Source organism: Phodopus roborovskii, unplaced genomic scaffold (assembly GCF_943737965.1).
Source record: "Phodopus roborovskii unplaced genomic scaffold, PHOROB, whole genome shotgun sequence".
In the NCBI taxonomy this organism is placed as follows: Eukaryota; Metazoa; Chordata; class Mammalia; order Rodentia; family Cricetidae; genus Phodopus; species Phodopus roborovskii.
The window spans coordinates 710,001-725,372 of NW_026126645.1; the positions used below are offsets into that span (position 1 = coordinate 710,001).

At 50.8% G+C, this 15,372-nt stretch overlaps 1 protein-coding gene across 1 annotated transcript in view; it reads right to left on the reverse strand.

Annotated features, from left to right (window-relative positions):
* Man1c1 (mannosidase alpha class 1C member 1) overlaps positions 1 to 15,372 on the reverse strand; it is a 134,314-nt gene that overhangs the window by 7,192 nt on the left and 111,750 nt on the right. The window contains exons 6-8 of the mRNA XM_051173778.1: positions 12,047 to 12,164; positions 9,235 to 9,328; positions 5,333 to 5,448 (exon numbers count right to left, since the gene is read on the reverse strand). Coding sequence (XP_051029735.1) covers positions 5,333 to 5,448; positions 9,235 to 9,328; positions 12,047 to 12,164 — 328 coding nt within the window. The remainder of the gene's footprint in view (positions 1 to 5,332; positions 5,449 to 9,234; positions 9,329 to 12,046; positions 12,165 to 15,372) is intronic.

Here is a 15,372-nt window from a genome sequence, read left to right on the forward strand (position 1 = left end):
TCTGCTAGCACTGCAGGCTCTCTTTAGCAGAAAGGAGCTCCTGAAAACTGACTCATGATGTTGGGGTGCCTTCTGCCAAAAGTTCTAGGAACTCTGAGGGTGGGTGCTGTCTACGCGGCCCAGAGCTGGCCTCCATAGGCCTAGGAGTCCTGTTTTAGCTGAAGACCCATAGAAACATTATTGGCCCTCGCCTCCATTTCTGGTGCTCACCAATCTATTTTTTAAAATTTTATTTATGTGGTTTTTTTTTTTTTAAATATGAGTGCTTCTGTCTGCACGTATGCCTGCTGGTCAGAAGGCATCAGCTCCTGTTGTACATGGTTGTGAGCCACCATGTGGTTGCTGGGAATTGAACTCAGGTCTTCTGGAAGAGCAGCTAGTGCTTTTAACTGCCGAGCCTTCTCTCCAGCCCCCAATCTACTCTTAAATGAATTGGGTCAAACTATTGGCCTTTGTGCAACCACAATAGATTCTTGGCACCATTGGAAGAAGGCCCCATGAGGCCTCAAAGGCACCCTGATCCAGGCCCCAGGAGTGACTGGTTTTCCAGAGAGTCCCCAGCAACATTCTTTGACTTCAAATCTCTTTTCTATCAGTTCTGCTGTGTGACACTGGGCAGGTTACATGCTCTCTCTGTCAGCTTTGTCTCTTTGCATCAGTCTCCAATGAATGCTGCTCTGAATCCTTTGCAGCCCGTCTCTGTCAGGAAGAGATAACTGAGGGTATGAGATGGACATGTGGATGCTCTGCTTTGCAGAAGAGGTCAGAGAAGTCTCTCACCTCCGGCTGTGTATGCCCCACCCTGCATTCTGAGCCCTGGAAGGCTTCCTCTAGCCTGCTGTGGTTCTTGAAGGGGTCAGAGCCCTCTTATGCCACCTCCTGGCTCTCCACTTGGAGCATGATCACATTCAGTGCCTTGCCCCCGTATCTGAGTGTCGTCGCTTGACACAGCCATCAGCCACCAACCAGGACCTGGCACAGGAAGATGGTGTTGGCTTCGGGATCTGTTTTTCCTTTTCCTCTCCTGTCAGGACCAGGGCTGGGGATCTGGCTGCAGGACCCTTGCTGGGTGGCAGATGGGAAAGGGACTGATGAGGTGCCTTGCTAGGGCACCAGCTCCATGTGGGGGAGCGTGCTGAGGGCTGGAGTGCCACCAGCTGCTAGGCGGGGCTGCTCTGGGCTCAGCACTGACTCCTGGGGAGAGTGTGGTCCCAGCAGCTGGTCTGTTAAGGGTTGTTGCAGGGGGCAGGCATCTGGGCAACTGCAGGGGGTGGGCATCTGAGCAACTGTGGGGGGCGGGGAGTGGGCATCAGGGTGAATCCAGGGTCCCAGAACCTACTTATGTGTTGGTTGTGGTTAAACAGACATATGGGGAGATGTCAGGATGTCATGCCACAGGGCTGGGAAACAACACCTTCTAGACTCCCTCCCACAGGCTGGGAGAATTCCAGGCTGAGTAACAGCTTCTCTGAGGAAACTACAGATCAGTGTCTCTCACTATGATAGAGACAAACACAGGTTGAGATAGAAGCCAGATTTCATTCTGTGTGTGCTCATATGTGCATGTGGGTATGTTTGTAATGTGTGTACATATATGTGGAGGCCAGAGGTGAGCCATAGGTATTTTCTCAAGAGCTGTCCACCTTGGGTTTTGGGGATCTTGGGTTTGTTGATTATACTAGCTGGACAGAGAGACCCCCTCAGAACCCTCATCTGCCTCCCCTGATTACAAATGCTTGCCACCATGCTGGGCTCTTTATGCAGGTTCTGGGGAGGAACCCTCATCCTGTGCAGCAAGCCCTTTACAGACAGAGCCATCTGCTTAGCCCAGACTAAAACCTAAAGCCACAGACATGGTACAGAGAGGCTGAGTTTGCTTGGGGGGCGGTCTGGATGCTTTTGAGCCACTTACAACTTTTCTGAAGATGCACTTTGCTCATCCATAGAATGGGAGTGCAAGCTCACACACAGGACGGTGGTGAGGGCTGAAGGAGAAGGCACTGTGACCTGGCCTGGTGGCTGTCCCAGCCTATGGCTCTTGGGAAGCCCACCTGAGTCCTTTTACAGGGACTCCGGTGATTTGCAGCCAGCCGACATAGGCAAGAACAGCAGGGTTAGCATCAGGCAGGCCCCTGCTCCTGCCTCTGCTTTTGCTGTGGTGTGACCAGGTGTTTTTGAGTCTCGACTTTATTATCTTTAAAGTGGATCTAATACAGGGATCTAATAGTAGGAGGTCACAGCTATAAGGCCTTCCTTGGCTTCCTTAAGCATCTTCTTCGTATGAGTCTCAAGGGTACATCTGTGGGGTGTCCTGAACCCTCCCACCCATCCCAACTGGACCAAGATTGAGCCTGCAGGTTCCCAGCCTTTGCTCGCACAGGGATTCCTGGGAAGTTCCATAGAACCATCCCTGGGCCACCCCGGAGGTTCTGGAGCCATTTCTTCGGTACAGCCTAAGAAGGGGTCTGAGTCTCCTAAGTGATTCCAACATGCCAGCAAGGCTGGGAACCACTAGAATATTCTTCAAAGCCCCAGACCTGCCAGAGGCCTGCCCTTCACTCAGGGTCTGTGGCCCCAGGCTCCTTACAGAAGATCAAATGTGGGAGCGAGTTCTCTCTGCTCAGCCATGCTTTCTGAGGCTCCCAGACTGCTTAATAATTCATGGCCATCTCTCCCCTTGAAGCTGCAGCCACAGTGTGCCCTAAGGCTCAGGAGGCAGTGCACTCCTTAACTTCATGTTTACTCTGTGGAGAGCTGCAGAAAGAGAAGAAAGTTATCCTCCTACAGGGGACGCTGGCCAAAGCCAAGGGCAGACAGGGCCAGGATGGAGTGAGCTGGGCTGCGCTGCTTCATGACAGGGGTTGGCACCAGGGAGCCAGGCAAAGTCCATAGCTTAAGAGGTCCATGGCTCCAGCAGTCTGTTTCAGAGTGATTCTGTAAGCACTACCACCTCCAGGCAGACTCATGCCATCAAACCACGCTTAGAGACCATCCACCCACCCAGCCATGCATCTAACCAACTGACTACATCAATCTACCCCTCCCCCAATATGTCCATCTACCTGCTCATATTAATTCACCCATTTCTCATTCATCTGTTCATCAATCCATCTATCCATTTTTATCTAAACCCACCCATCTATGTATCAACTCATCCATGCATGGATCTATCCATTCAACTGTTCACATCAATCTGCCCGCCCAACCACACATCTCAGCTATCCATCCATCTATCTAAACACCCATCTACCCCCCAACTCATCCACCCATCTACTCCTCTATTCACTGGTCCATCTATCTACCCACCCATTCATCCACTAACTCATTCACACTTCTGTTTGCCTGAAGTGTTCGCACCAATCCACTCATGCATCTACCCACTCATATATCTATCAGGCCAACCTTTTCCATCCTTTCATCTATCCATCTGGCTGCCCATACCAATCCACCAATCCACTCACACGCCTGCTCATCCATCTATTCACCCGTCCATCCACCTACCCAACTTTTCACATTTGTCCACACATCCAGATACCTACTCATATTATCTATCCGTTTGTCTATCTGTCCACCCATCTTTCTAGCTATCCGACTGTTTATATCAATCTGCCAACTCACCCATCCATCCCTCAATCGCTCAATGTAACCAACTATTCACATCTATCCACCCACACACCCACTCATCCATCCATCCATCCACCCACTCATCCCTCTTATCCATCACTCAGCACCTACTTATTCATATAACAGCTACTGTGTGCCTACCATTGCCAGTCTGTTTCAGGACTGAGGCTTCTGGGGTTAGCAAGGACACAGGATTGTCAGTGAGAGAACTCACAGTGTATCTGGGAAAGATCAGCAAGGGTTAGATGAGCAAATGTGATAGGCTGGGAAAGTCTGTTCAGTAGTGTATGCGAGAAGAGTGGGCCAGTCCAAAGGAATGGCACTCTGTGTAGAGGGGTCGGCATGTACAAAGAACTTGAGGTGGGAACGGCCTGATGTACCCGAGGAAGCAGAGGGGCAAGACTGGAGTGATGCAGTCCTGGTGACGGACAGGGTCCCCATCAGGCAGGACCCAGTGGTGGAGGAGGGGGTCACAATTAACTCCTGGAGAAAGGGGAGATGGTGAGGAGGGAGCAAGCCCCATGGCTGCTGTGTGCAGAACTGATTTAGAGGCAGGGCAGAGGGGAACAAGGAGCTCACTTTAAAGGACGTGAGGTGGTGTTCCAGAGCAAGGCAATGGGACAAGGAATCCAAATAACTTCAAGGGGAAACTGAGGCCCAGACCTTCTCCACACTTTTTCTTATAAACTCTTTACAGATTTATTATTATTATTATTATTATTATTATTATTTTATTTGAGACAGGGTTTCTATGTGTACAGCTCTAGTTGTCCTGGAACTCACTCTGTAGACCATGCTGGCCTTGAACTCATAGAGATCCACCTGCCTCTGCCTCCTGAGTGCTGGGATTAAAGGCATGCACCACACTGCCTGGGTAGATTTATCATTTTCATTTTATGAGTGTTTTGCCTGAATGTGTGCCTGTGTACCATGTGCGTGCCAGTGCCCAGGGAGGTCAGAGGATGGTATTATATCTCTGGAACTGGAGCTCCAGATGGTTGTGAGCCACCATGTGGGTGCTGGGAGGTGAACCCAGATCCTCTGGAAGGGCAGCCAGTGCTCTTAACCACCGAGCCACCTCTCGAGCTCCCGCCCTGTGCTTTTCCACCTATTGGGTTCAAAGGCATCTACAGCTCCAACTAACCGAGTCCCTTATCTGTTCTGAATATCCCTCTTTGGAGAGACCCACTCTCCACACCCCATGAAGAGACCAGCAGTGAGCTGCACTAACTCTGCTAGTTTAGTGCTGTGTGGCCTTGGGCAAATTTCCTCCTCTCTCTGGATCTCAGCTTGCATCCACATGGGGAGAACAAGCAGAAGGCATGCTCCACACACCCCAGATGCCACTCTCTCTCTGCTGAAGTGTCACCTCTGATTTACGGAATGACAGCTAAAGATCTTGCTGTGGAGCCCCAAGGGCTCGTGGCTGCCATTTGGGCTTTGACACATTAGCTGAAGCCCAGAGACTGTTGGGGGAGGACTTAAATTAAGCTTTCTAAATCGGACTGTCACTTTCTATGAGGCCTCGGACAAATGGCTTGACCTCCCTGAGCCTTGGTTTCTGAGCACGGGGGAGGAACACACAGATGTCTCCAGAATCTGGAGATCTTCCCTGTCACTCTTTGCTCATTCTGTAGCCTCTCCCAGCATGCAGGGCCCTGAGGACTGGCGAATGCCCACTTGGCAGGCAGCAGGAAACATTTCTTACCTCCAAGGCTTCGTAGTACATATTTTTAGCCTCCGTATCTGTTTTGGCGGACATCAACCAGGACTTGATCAAATATTCATAAAAACTGTCCCCAAGTCCTCCAACCGAAACATGGTCTGCAAGGAAAAGATGGCAAGAAGAATTAGCACACTTATCATTGGCTAGGCTCAAAGGCCGACCTCTGTGGCCTGAGCTGGGCTTGGGGTGGAGCCAGCATATGGTCAGCTGCCACCCGATCCAACTTGGGTGGGCTGAAGGGACCTAAGCAGGGACCAGAGGATCTTGAGCCATGCACAGGTCCTTGGGGCCATAGTCCATCTGGTCTTAGCAGGATGGTGACAAAGACCCTGGTTATTAATTGTAAAGGGCTAATTTTCTTTTTAAAAATCACTTGAGATTTAAAAATAGATGAAAACAACTATTTTATATTAAAGTTATTGGAACAGAAATCAAAAGAGGGCAGCCACACCTTGGGCTCCTTCCCAGTGGCTTTGCAGGCTCATGCATGTACTCTGGAGCTCCTGTGTTTTTATTACAAAGTTATAATTTAATAAGATACAAGGAAATATATATGAACGCATGTACACATATATGCATGTCTGTGTGTATGCACGTGTATGTGTGTGTGTGTGTGTGTAGATCGTTCACAGGTATGACTGCCGCCTGGAGAACCCTGTAGTGAATGCTTGCCCTTCATGAAAGGCTGGGGAAGAGGAGTAAGACTGAGTCACAGGTCAGGCTGCAGCCACAGAGCACCCTGGGAAATCTTAGTGGATCTGTGCAGATCAATTGATGGGGGCTGTGCTGCAGTTGGTGTGGTGTGTTTGTGCGGTACAACATATATATGTGTAGGCATGGATCTGTATGGTATATGTTTATTGTGTATATGTGACGTGCTCTTTGTGCAGGTCTGTGTGATGTGTCTGTGTGTGGTGTGTTTTGACTGTGTTTATGTATGAGTTATGTATGTATGTATGAGTATGTGTAGGTCTGTCTGGTATGTCTATGTATTTGTGTGAGACTGGTGTATATCTGTGTGTAGGGTGCATTTGTGTCTGTGTGGCATATGTCTGCATATATGTATATATATCTGGTGTGGGTATATGTGTTTGGTGTATTTGTGTATATGTGTGTGACTATGTGGTGTGTTTGTATACACACATGTGTCTGTGTGGTATGTATTTGTGTGTAGGTGTGTGGTGTGTACATGTGGTGTGTTTATGTATATGCATGGGTCTGTGTGTGTGGCGTGTTTGTGTATTTATGTGGTTCTGTGGTATATGTCCATATGTATGTGTGTGATATGTGTGTTTATGTGGATCTATGTGGTTTATATCTTTGTGTCTGGTGTGTGTATGTGTGTGGTGTGTTTGTACAAATGCATGATCCTACATGGTGCATGTCTGTGTGTGGTGTGTGTGTTTGGAACCAGTGTTTGGATTATCCTGGGAACAGTCTACCCTGCAGATGGGGTTGGGTCTCCTGAGAGGCTGAAGCCAGGTTTGAGGATAGTAGGAAGTACGCAGGAGCAGGGGCTGGGTGACGAGCTGTGGCCCTAACTCTTTCCCTCTTGGCCTGCCATTCCTGTGGTTGCAAATGATGTAGGTAGCTGTCCTGGGCCTGCTGCCTCTGGAAATCCAAGGGGCAGGAACAGTGGGAATGCATCACACCGAAGGAAACCAACAAAGTCCAGAGAACCTGAGATGACCTGGGGCAGAGGGCAGGAGGAGGCAACCCTGACGGGCCCAGCAGGCCCAGCCTTCCCTCTGCTCTCCAGCAGGCCATGGACTCATCTGTTAGTACCATGAAATAGTCTCATATATGTGACTGACTGCCACATCCGAGGCCCCAGAAGCAGCTTGGAAAGAAAATGATCCCCTGGGCGGTGGGAAAGGTGGTGATGGCAAGCCACTTCTCAGGCCTCCTTGGGGACTTGCTGCGCCATCCCAGGTTGCCGGGTCCCACTCAAAGCTGTCCATAGTTCTTAAGCCCTTGCCTCCCATGGTCATAACCTGTAATTTGAGCCTCCATTTCCTCTTTTTGACATGTGCTTTAGTTAAGAATTCCACATTTCTGTGATTTTTAAGAAGAGGCTGTGTGTGGTGAGAGCAACATGACACAACTCTTGGGTGGAATTCCCTGGGCTGAGGTAGAGGCTCGGCTGGGAAGGGAAGGCCTCGGGAGATGCCATGTGGAGTCTCTGTGGGCCAGTCAGGCCCTGCCGGGATCACTTTCTTTTGGAATGACCCAGATCGTCTTTGGAGGACTCCTGCAGCCTTGACCGCTATTCCCGTGCACTTTCCTAGTTGTACAGAATGAATTCACCCCACTCTCTTCTTCACTGGAAACTAAAACTCGGAGGGGCTGAGAGGGGCTGCTCAACTGGGAGGCAGACAGACACAGACACAGACACAGACACTAGGCTATAGTACAGCTGGAAGACAGACAGACAGACCACACACCAGTTCCTGTTGAGTGGCCAATGGCTGAGTCTTAGAGACAAGGTCAGAGTGGAGCTGCCGTCTGCCCTTCGCAGAGCCTGGCCCCTCCACTGTGAGCACGGCAGCGAGACTCATTCTGTGTCAGTGGGTGGGACTTGGGAACGATGCCCACAGGTGACTGACAGCTTTGTGGCTGAAAGTTGTTAGGTGTGGTGTTACACACTTGTCATCTCGGCACTTGTGGAAGAAGAAGGGTCAAAAGTCCATGGCCAGACTTGGCTACCTAATAAGTTTGAGGCCAGCCTGAGCTACCTGAAGACCTTGCCTCAAATAAAAGGTCTTTAAGCAGCTGGGCATGGTGGCACACGCCTTTGATTCTAGCACTCTGGAGGTAGAGTTAGGCAGAGCTCTGAGTTCGAGACCAGCCTGATCTACAAGTGAGTTCTGGGACAGCCAGGGTTAATTCTTTAAACAAAAAAGATGAAACCCCCAGTGTTGATTCAGGTAAGTTTAAGATACAGTGGTGAGAGATTGTCAGATCACTTCCTAGTTTGTCCTTGGCTAAAATTTTGTCTAAATCAAACCTGGAATTGGAAAGCCAGATCAAAGGGGCTAGGGGAAAGTCACAGGGCCTTTCCTGTAGTCACTTCTAAGTGACAGCTCTAAGTGGGATGCAGAGGAGGGTGCAGAGGTGCTGGGAGAGGTTGACACTGTGACAGTTTGAATGGCCAGGGCTGGAGAGATGGCTCAGCAGTTAAGACCACTGGCTGCTCCTCTAGAGGGCCCAGGTTCAATCCCCAGCATCCACATGGGAACTCACAACTGTCTGTAATTCCAATTCCAGGGCATCCATAGCACCAGGCATGCATGTGTGCACACATATATATGTATGTAGGCCACATATCCATACACATAAAATAAATAAATCTTATAAAAGAATAGGAATTGCCCCATAGACTCATATGTTTGAATGCTTGGCCCAGGGGGAGTGACATTATGGGAGGTGTGGCCTTGTTGTAGGAAGTGTTTCGCTGTAAAGGCAGGCTTTAAGGTCTCATGTATGTTCAAGCTTTGCCCAGTGTGGTACACAGTCTCTTTCTGCTGCCTGTGGATCCAGAGGCAGAACTCTCCTCTCCTTCTTCAGCCACATCTGTCTGCATGCTGGCTGCCATGCTTCTTTCTATAGCGATAATGGACTAAACCTCTGAAACTGCAAGCCAGCTCCAATGAAATGTTTTCCTTGGTAAGAGTTGCCATGGCCATGGTGTCTCTTCACAGCAATTGGAGCTCTAACTAAGACAGATGCCAAGAACGCTGGGAGATGCCAAGCAGTTATTGGCTTGTCTGGACTGGTGAATTCGGGAGCTGGTGCTGGTCCCTGGCTCTTGGCCAGTGCCCACTTGGGCTCATGAAGCCCGAATAGGAATGCATGGGATGAGGAGCAATGATGGCGGTACTCACGCTGCACCCAGTTCCCGCTCACTGGGCTGAGGAAGTTGGGGTAGAGGCCGAAGGGCTTGTCAATCTCCCTGAGGACCTTGCGGATGTTTTTGACCTGTGAAAAAAACCAGGCATGGTCACTTTCCTGAAGAAGCCGCTCATTCCCCACCCATGAGGATGGAGCAAATTGGTTCAGTGTGTGTGGGTTAAAGCTTTCTGATGTGTGTGTGTGTGTGTGTGTGTGTGTGTGTGTGTGTGTAAGAACCACAGGGTGTGTGGCCACACGCAGAGCATAGTGGGATGTGGCCAAGTGGGGCTTGACCCACCACCTCTCTGCAGACTGCTGTGCCTGGGACAGTCCTGTCCTAGGCTGCCTTCCAGTGCCACCGCTGTACACCACTCTAGGTGGGGACTTTCAGATAAGGGGTGGTAGCTATTTTGTTTTGCTGTTGTTGCTTGAGACAGGTTTCTCTGTCCAGCCTTGGCTGCCATAGAACTCACTTTGTAGATCAGGCTTGCCTCAAACTCACAGAGATCTGCATGCCTCTGCTTCCCAAGTACTGGGACTAAAGGCGTGTACCACCATTGCCCAGCTCACACTAGCTATTCTAATACTAATTACTAAACTTTATTTATTGGGGGTGTGGTTTGTTTGTTTTTGTTCTTTTTGAAACAGGGTTTCTCTGTGTTGCTTTGGAGCCTGTCCTGGAACTCACTCCGTAGATCTGGCTGGCCTTGAACTCACAGAGATCCACCTGCCTCTGCCTCACTTCCTGGCAATTTCCTTTTTTAAAAGACAGGTAGCTCAGGCTGACTTTGAACTCCTAATCTTCCAGCTTCCACTCTGAGTGCTAGGGTTACAGGCATGCATGCCCACACCCTATTTTTGAGGGCTATGGATCAAACCCAGGCTTTCATGCATCTTAGGCAATCTCCAGACTCAGGAGTATGTGTGTGGTGAGCTAGGGCACCAGTTAGGGGGCGTGTACATATGTGATGAACTATGGTGCCAATTAGGGTTCTCTGAGCCCTTGCACCTGTATTTCTTACCTTGCATGGAACGGCATTGAGTCCAATACAAACCCAGAGGGTGATCATACAGTGACACATAGTTGAGGCTGGGCTTGCAGCATCGGGGGCTGCACACGGTGAGAGAGATGCAACTGAGAACTTTCTCTAGATGTCTACTTGACCTGGACCCTCTGGGAGAGTAGTTCCCCAGGACCATACTGCCACCTGCTCACCCATGAATTGGTGTGGCAGGGGCAGCTGGGAGGTTGAGCCATCAGTCTTCCTATTCCTCAGAGGCATTTGGTTTCGCCTCACTGGACCTCATGTCCCTTCATGGTAACAGGGACCATGAGAGGGACAGGGAGATTCTTGGACTCCCTGTGCTGGTGGGGCCTAGGGAAGTAGGCATATTAGCTACCCTGGAGGGTGCAGGGCATTGTCAGAATTTGGACCAATTTGTTGACTGCTAATAATCTCCTCTTCGGGAAGCATGATGTGACTAGTGGCTGAAAATAGCTTAAGTATGCAAATGGAGAGTGACAGAGAGACAGGGAGTCTAGCAGTGCACCCAGCAGCTGGCTACACTGATCTGCCCAGGGAAGAAATGACTGGAAAGTCCCTGGTCCAGTTCTCTGCTGTATCACTGCTGGCCGTCCTGGGCTGGTTACTTAGCCTCTCTGGGTCATTTCACCTTCCACCTCTCTCAGATAGGATTGGTAGCCGCTCCTCCAGGGGTGCTTGGGGCTTAAGATGAAACATGCCCAGGACATGGCAATCATCAGTGTGCACACATGGGACCCTTTCCTGAGGTGTCCGGGGCTTCCCGTGGGAATCCAGATGGAGGGTCGTGAGAACAGAAAGCCTGGGGCTGGGCAAAGGGTCAGAGAGCATGGCAATGGACTGCAGGATTGGACTCATCTGAGTAGAACGGCTGACCATACCCTGGACAGGTAAGGGTGGGGTTTGAGGGGTTCAAGAGGGCAGGAGCTTGTCCTAAGCTTCTCTGCCCTGGTGGAGTCCCACATCAAGGACACAGTGGACCCAAACCTGGTATTAAGGAGTCCTGGGATTCCTGTGTGTGAGTGAGCAGATACCCGGGCCTGGGACAAGCAGAGGCCAGAAACCTGTTTCCTTCCAGCTGTGCGGGTGGTGGGTGTGCTCTCAGAACAGCTGGTGACAGGAGACAGCACCGCCAGGAAGAGGTGTGAAGCCATCTCAGGAAGACAGTAGGACAAATGCTGTCCTTGGAGGGTTCTAGACGGGACCTATGTATGCCCTGCCTTCCTTTGGATTCAGGCTTAGATCTGAATCCAGACATTGCCTTGGCCGTAGCCCTTCTGGAGAGCGTTGCCGGGACTGGGCAGTGATCTGGGTGCCACTTCTCAGCACCCTTGGGGAGCCGAGAACAGTGGTAAGGAACCCCGCTGCCAGCCTGCTGCCAGCCCAAGCCAGACAGGCCGTTGGGAGGGGAAAGGCAGGCAGATCTCACACATAGAAAAGCTAAATGTCCCTGGAAAGGGTATGTGTGCACACCATCGCCTATTCCTGCCAGTACAAGGAGCCTGGCTCTGTCGCAGTCTCCAGATTTCACAGCTCACAGATCTGCCGCCAGCCAATATGCCAGCACAAACGCCCCTGGCAGAGTTTGGTGGCTTCTGTTCTCCTCCCTGCCACCTGGCACTGGGCACAGTTGGTTCTTCTCCCAGTAACCACTGCGAAGAGTGCTGGTTGGGGGTCCTGTGCACCCTGACTGCAGGCACTCCCCCTCTGCGCCTGCTGTGGTATGGGGTGCCTGCCTGGGGAGAGACCGAGAAAAGCTCACCTTTTCTGCAAAGACCGGGTTGCCAGAGAGTTCTGTGAGGTGCAAAAATTCCAAGTGCAGGGATCCAAATTCAGCCAGGATGCTGCTGCTTCCTGCGGTGGCCCAGCCCCAGCTACCGCTGAAAAGACATCAGCTGCGTCACCCTGCTGGCTCCTTGGCTGAGATGAACAGGGGCTATGGTACAGGGTGATGCCTGCACCAGATGACACCTCAGTTCATCTTCCTGGGCCCCACTATGTGGACGGTGCTGGAGGGTGAGGGGACAAAACTTACTGAGGGTGGTCTGAACCCAAGTCACAGTCTTTGTTCCTGCTCTATAATGTTTGGGGTTCAAGGCATGACACTGAGTTATGGTGAAATCTGCAGGTGACACTGGTGGTGTGGTTAAGAGCCACGAAGGCCCAGAGGACATTCAGTGGTCATCTTTAGGTTTAAAGGGGGCAGCTCCAAGCAGAGACATTTCCCACCCCCATGCACACACATATACTTTTGCCTTTTCCTCTACCCAAGGTTGTATAATAGCCCCAGACAGGAGTTTCCTGGGACCTACAAGGTATGACCACAGCCCTAGAACTGCTAGACCCTAGGAAGCTGGGGGTTAGAAGTGGGGGCCCTGGTAGCCAAGGCCAGTGCCCTGTGAAACTGTGACTCTCACAGGCATTAGTCATGTTCTCTGCAGGAAGCTCTGATGATCACTTTGGGGTCCAGTGCTCAAGTAATAAACCTTGGAGCCAGCACATGCATTATCCCCCACTTTCCCTTCTAGAGACAAAGAATCTGGCCAGAGTCAGAGACCTCCCGCCAGGGTCACCAGTCTGTGCAGCAGCTGGGCCCAAAGGAAGATAAGCGGAGCCAGTCCTGAGAGGGGCTGTTACCACTCTGCCCCATGAGGGGGCGCTTTCCAGACCTCCACCTGCTGCACCCTGGATCCAGAGGGTGTAGGGTCCAGTGATGCTTAGCCGGCACCCTCAGGCAAGTCCCTGTGTGCCTCCATTTCCATATCTGTATAACAGAATGAGGACAATTGCCATTGCCTCCCAGCCTCGGGTTTTTAAGGATGGTGGTCGGCAAGAGGCTTCCTCTCTGTATGTCTCAGATTCCATACACATATCCAGGTTACTTTCCCATGGGATATTTAGGATTCCAGGGGACATACATTTTTGTAGAGCTAGTGTATGATGGGGTGAGGGTGGGCCAGGTGCAGTGACTACCTCCCCTGGGCAGGTTGTGGGGTGGCTGTGTTGCCTTTTGGAGGCCCCTCTACTCTCCTGCTGCCTAGGAACCAACTGCTGTCCATTCATCTCTAGAGATGGAGAAGACTTAGAAGGCAGTGTGGTGTGAGGGTGCCTGGGGGCCACGCTTCTGCCCGTGCAGGCCCGGGGCCTCACTGTCCACTCTGAGCTCTGCCCTTGCCCAGCCTGGGTCTTCCTGAGATGAGTCCCAGCTCCCGGAAGCAGATGGAGATTGTGACTTCCACCCATGCAGAGACTGCCACACCCTTCGTCCTGTCTCTGTCCCCTTGTGTATTTCTAGGCTTGGACTGGGCAGGCTGCTGTGTATGGAGCTACTAGGTCAGGCTGGGTACTCCAGGGAGTGGCTTCATCTTGTACTGGAAGCTCACAGTCATGGTTAACCCTAGCACTCAAAGGAGGAAACTGAGGTTGTCAAGGCAGTGATGTGCTCATAACCAGAGCCCGCAGGAGGTGGGATTCCAACCCAGGTCTTCTGGTTTCACATCCTCCACCCCTCCCTGGGGGAGGGGTACCTTAAGACCTCATGCTCCCTAGAGGCAATAAGGGGGATTTCCCGAGGCTAAGTGAGCTGCCTTCCTCCAGCTGAGGAGCTTGGAGGACTTCCTGGTTGATGTCGACTGATGCTTCATAAGTTAAAAATAAAAAGCCCCAGTCTCCCAGTTAGCTTTCTTTCTAGACAATGTCTCACTATGTAGCCCTGGCTGTCCTGGAACTCACTGCGTAGACCAGGCTGGCCTTGAACTCACAGATCTGCTGCCTCTGCCTCCTGAGAGCTGAGATTAAAGGCTTGTGTCGCCACACCCTCCTGTCTTTCAGATAGGTTTTGTCCTCACTGTCCACCACTCCGGCCTCTCTGTTCTCTCTGCTGCTCCTCACAGTCGCCAGCCCCAGAGGCTTCGGATAATAGGGAGGACAAGTGTGAGGCATTTTGGCGTTCTCTGCCTGGCTTGTGGCTCCCTCTATGCCCCACCACACTTCCCTAGATCTCAGCTTCCTCCTTCCTTAAACCCAGACATTCAGCTTCACAGAGCTATTGTAAGGCATTCATCATGCACGTGACTGTCATTTTTATCAGTATATAATTATGCATATGTAAGTGACAATAAACTTCTAATAGAAGCCAGGTGGCTTTGGTGTCTTATTTCACCCTCAACTGCTAACTCTACTAGCTGATACTATTATCTTCATTTATAGGTGGGAATTATTTAGGCTCAGAAAGGGAGAGATACTTTTTCAAGGTCACACAGCAAATGGTAGAACTGAATTCAAATCCTAGATACTAGATGCACCCACATCACACACACTGAGCAGCATCTAGGAAAAGAGAGGGTCCTCCAACCAGCCCTGTACGCCAATGGACCAACAATAAGATCTGCCCTCCTCTCCTCTTCCCTGGCAAGGGGTACTGCTACCTGTCTAAACCTCCTGTGTATGGTGCAATTGTTACAGCTGGAACTGAGCTCAAAACTTTAGCTTATTTGATTGCTATGTGACCTCGGGAATGTTACTGCACTTCTCTGAGCTTCATTTTCTTTCCTGGCAAAATGAGGTCCCGGTGGTTAAAAAGGAAAGTTCTCTTGTGTGCTCCAAAGCTATTAGTAATTATGTAGGTGTGTATAGGCATGTTTAGAGGGAGCGCACCACATAAACATATCTACATTTGTATGAATGTATGAGTCCATGTGTGGATTTGAGAATAACATGACAATGGCCATTTTGAATGTCTGAGCCCTTACTAGTGTCATGGGCAGAAGCAGGAGTGTTTTGTGCAGGTAAGCACATGTACACACACACATGTATGTGTGCATGCCAGTGACAGACTGATTCAGTCAGAAGACCCTGGATTAACCACAATCACTGCCTCAGATAGCTCAGTGTTCTCTCACAGCTGGCCCAGCCTCTCCTACTTTGCCTCTGGGACAGAGATGGGCATCCACCTCAACTCTGGGCAGCGTCACTCACCTAGCCCCCTAGCTGCCTGGACCCAGGCCTGGTGAACACTAGAGGAACAAACAGCAAGACGGCTCCAGCCTTCTACTAGGTCATCTCTGAGGAGTGTTCGCAGTAGCACGT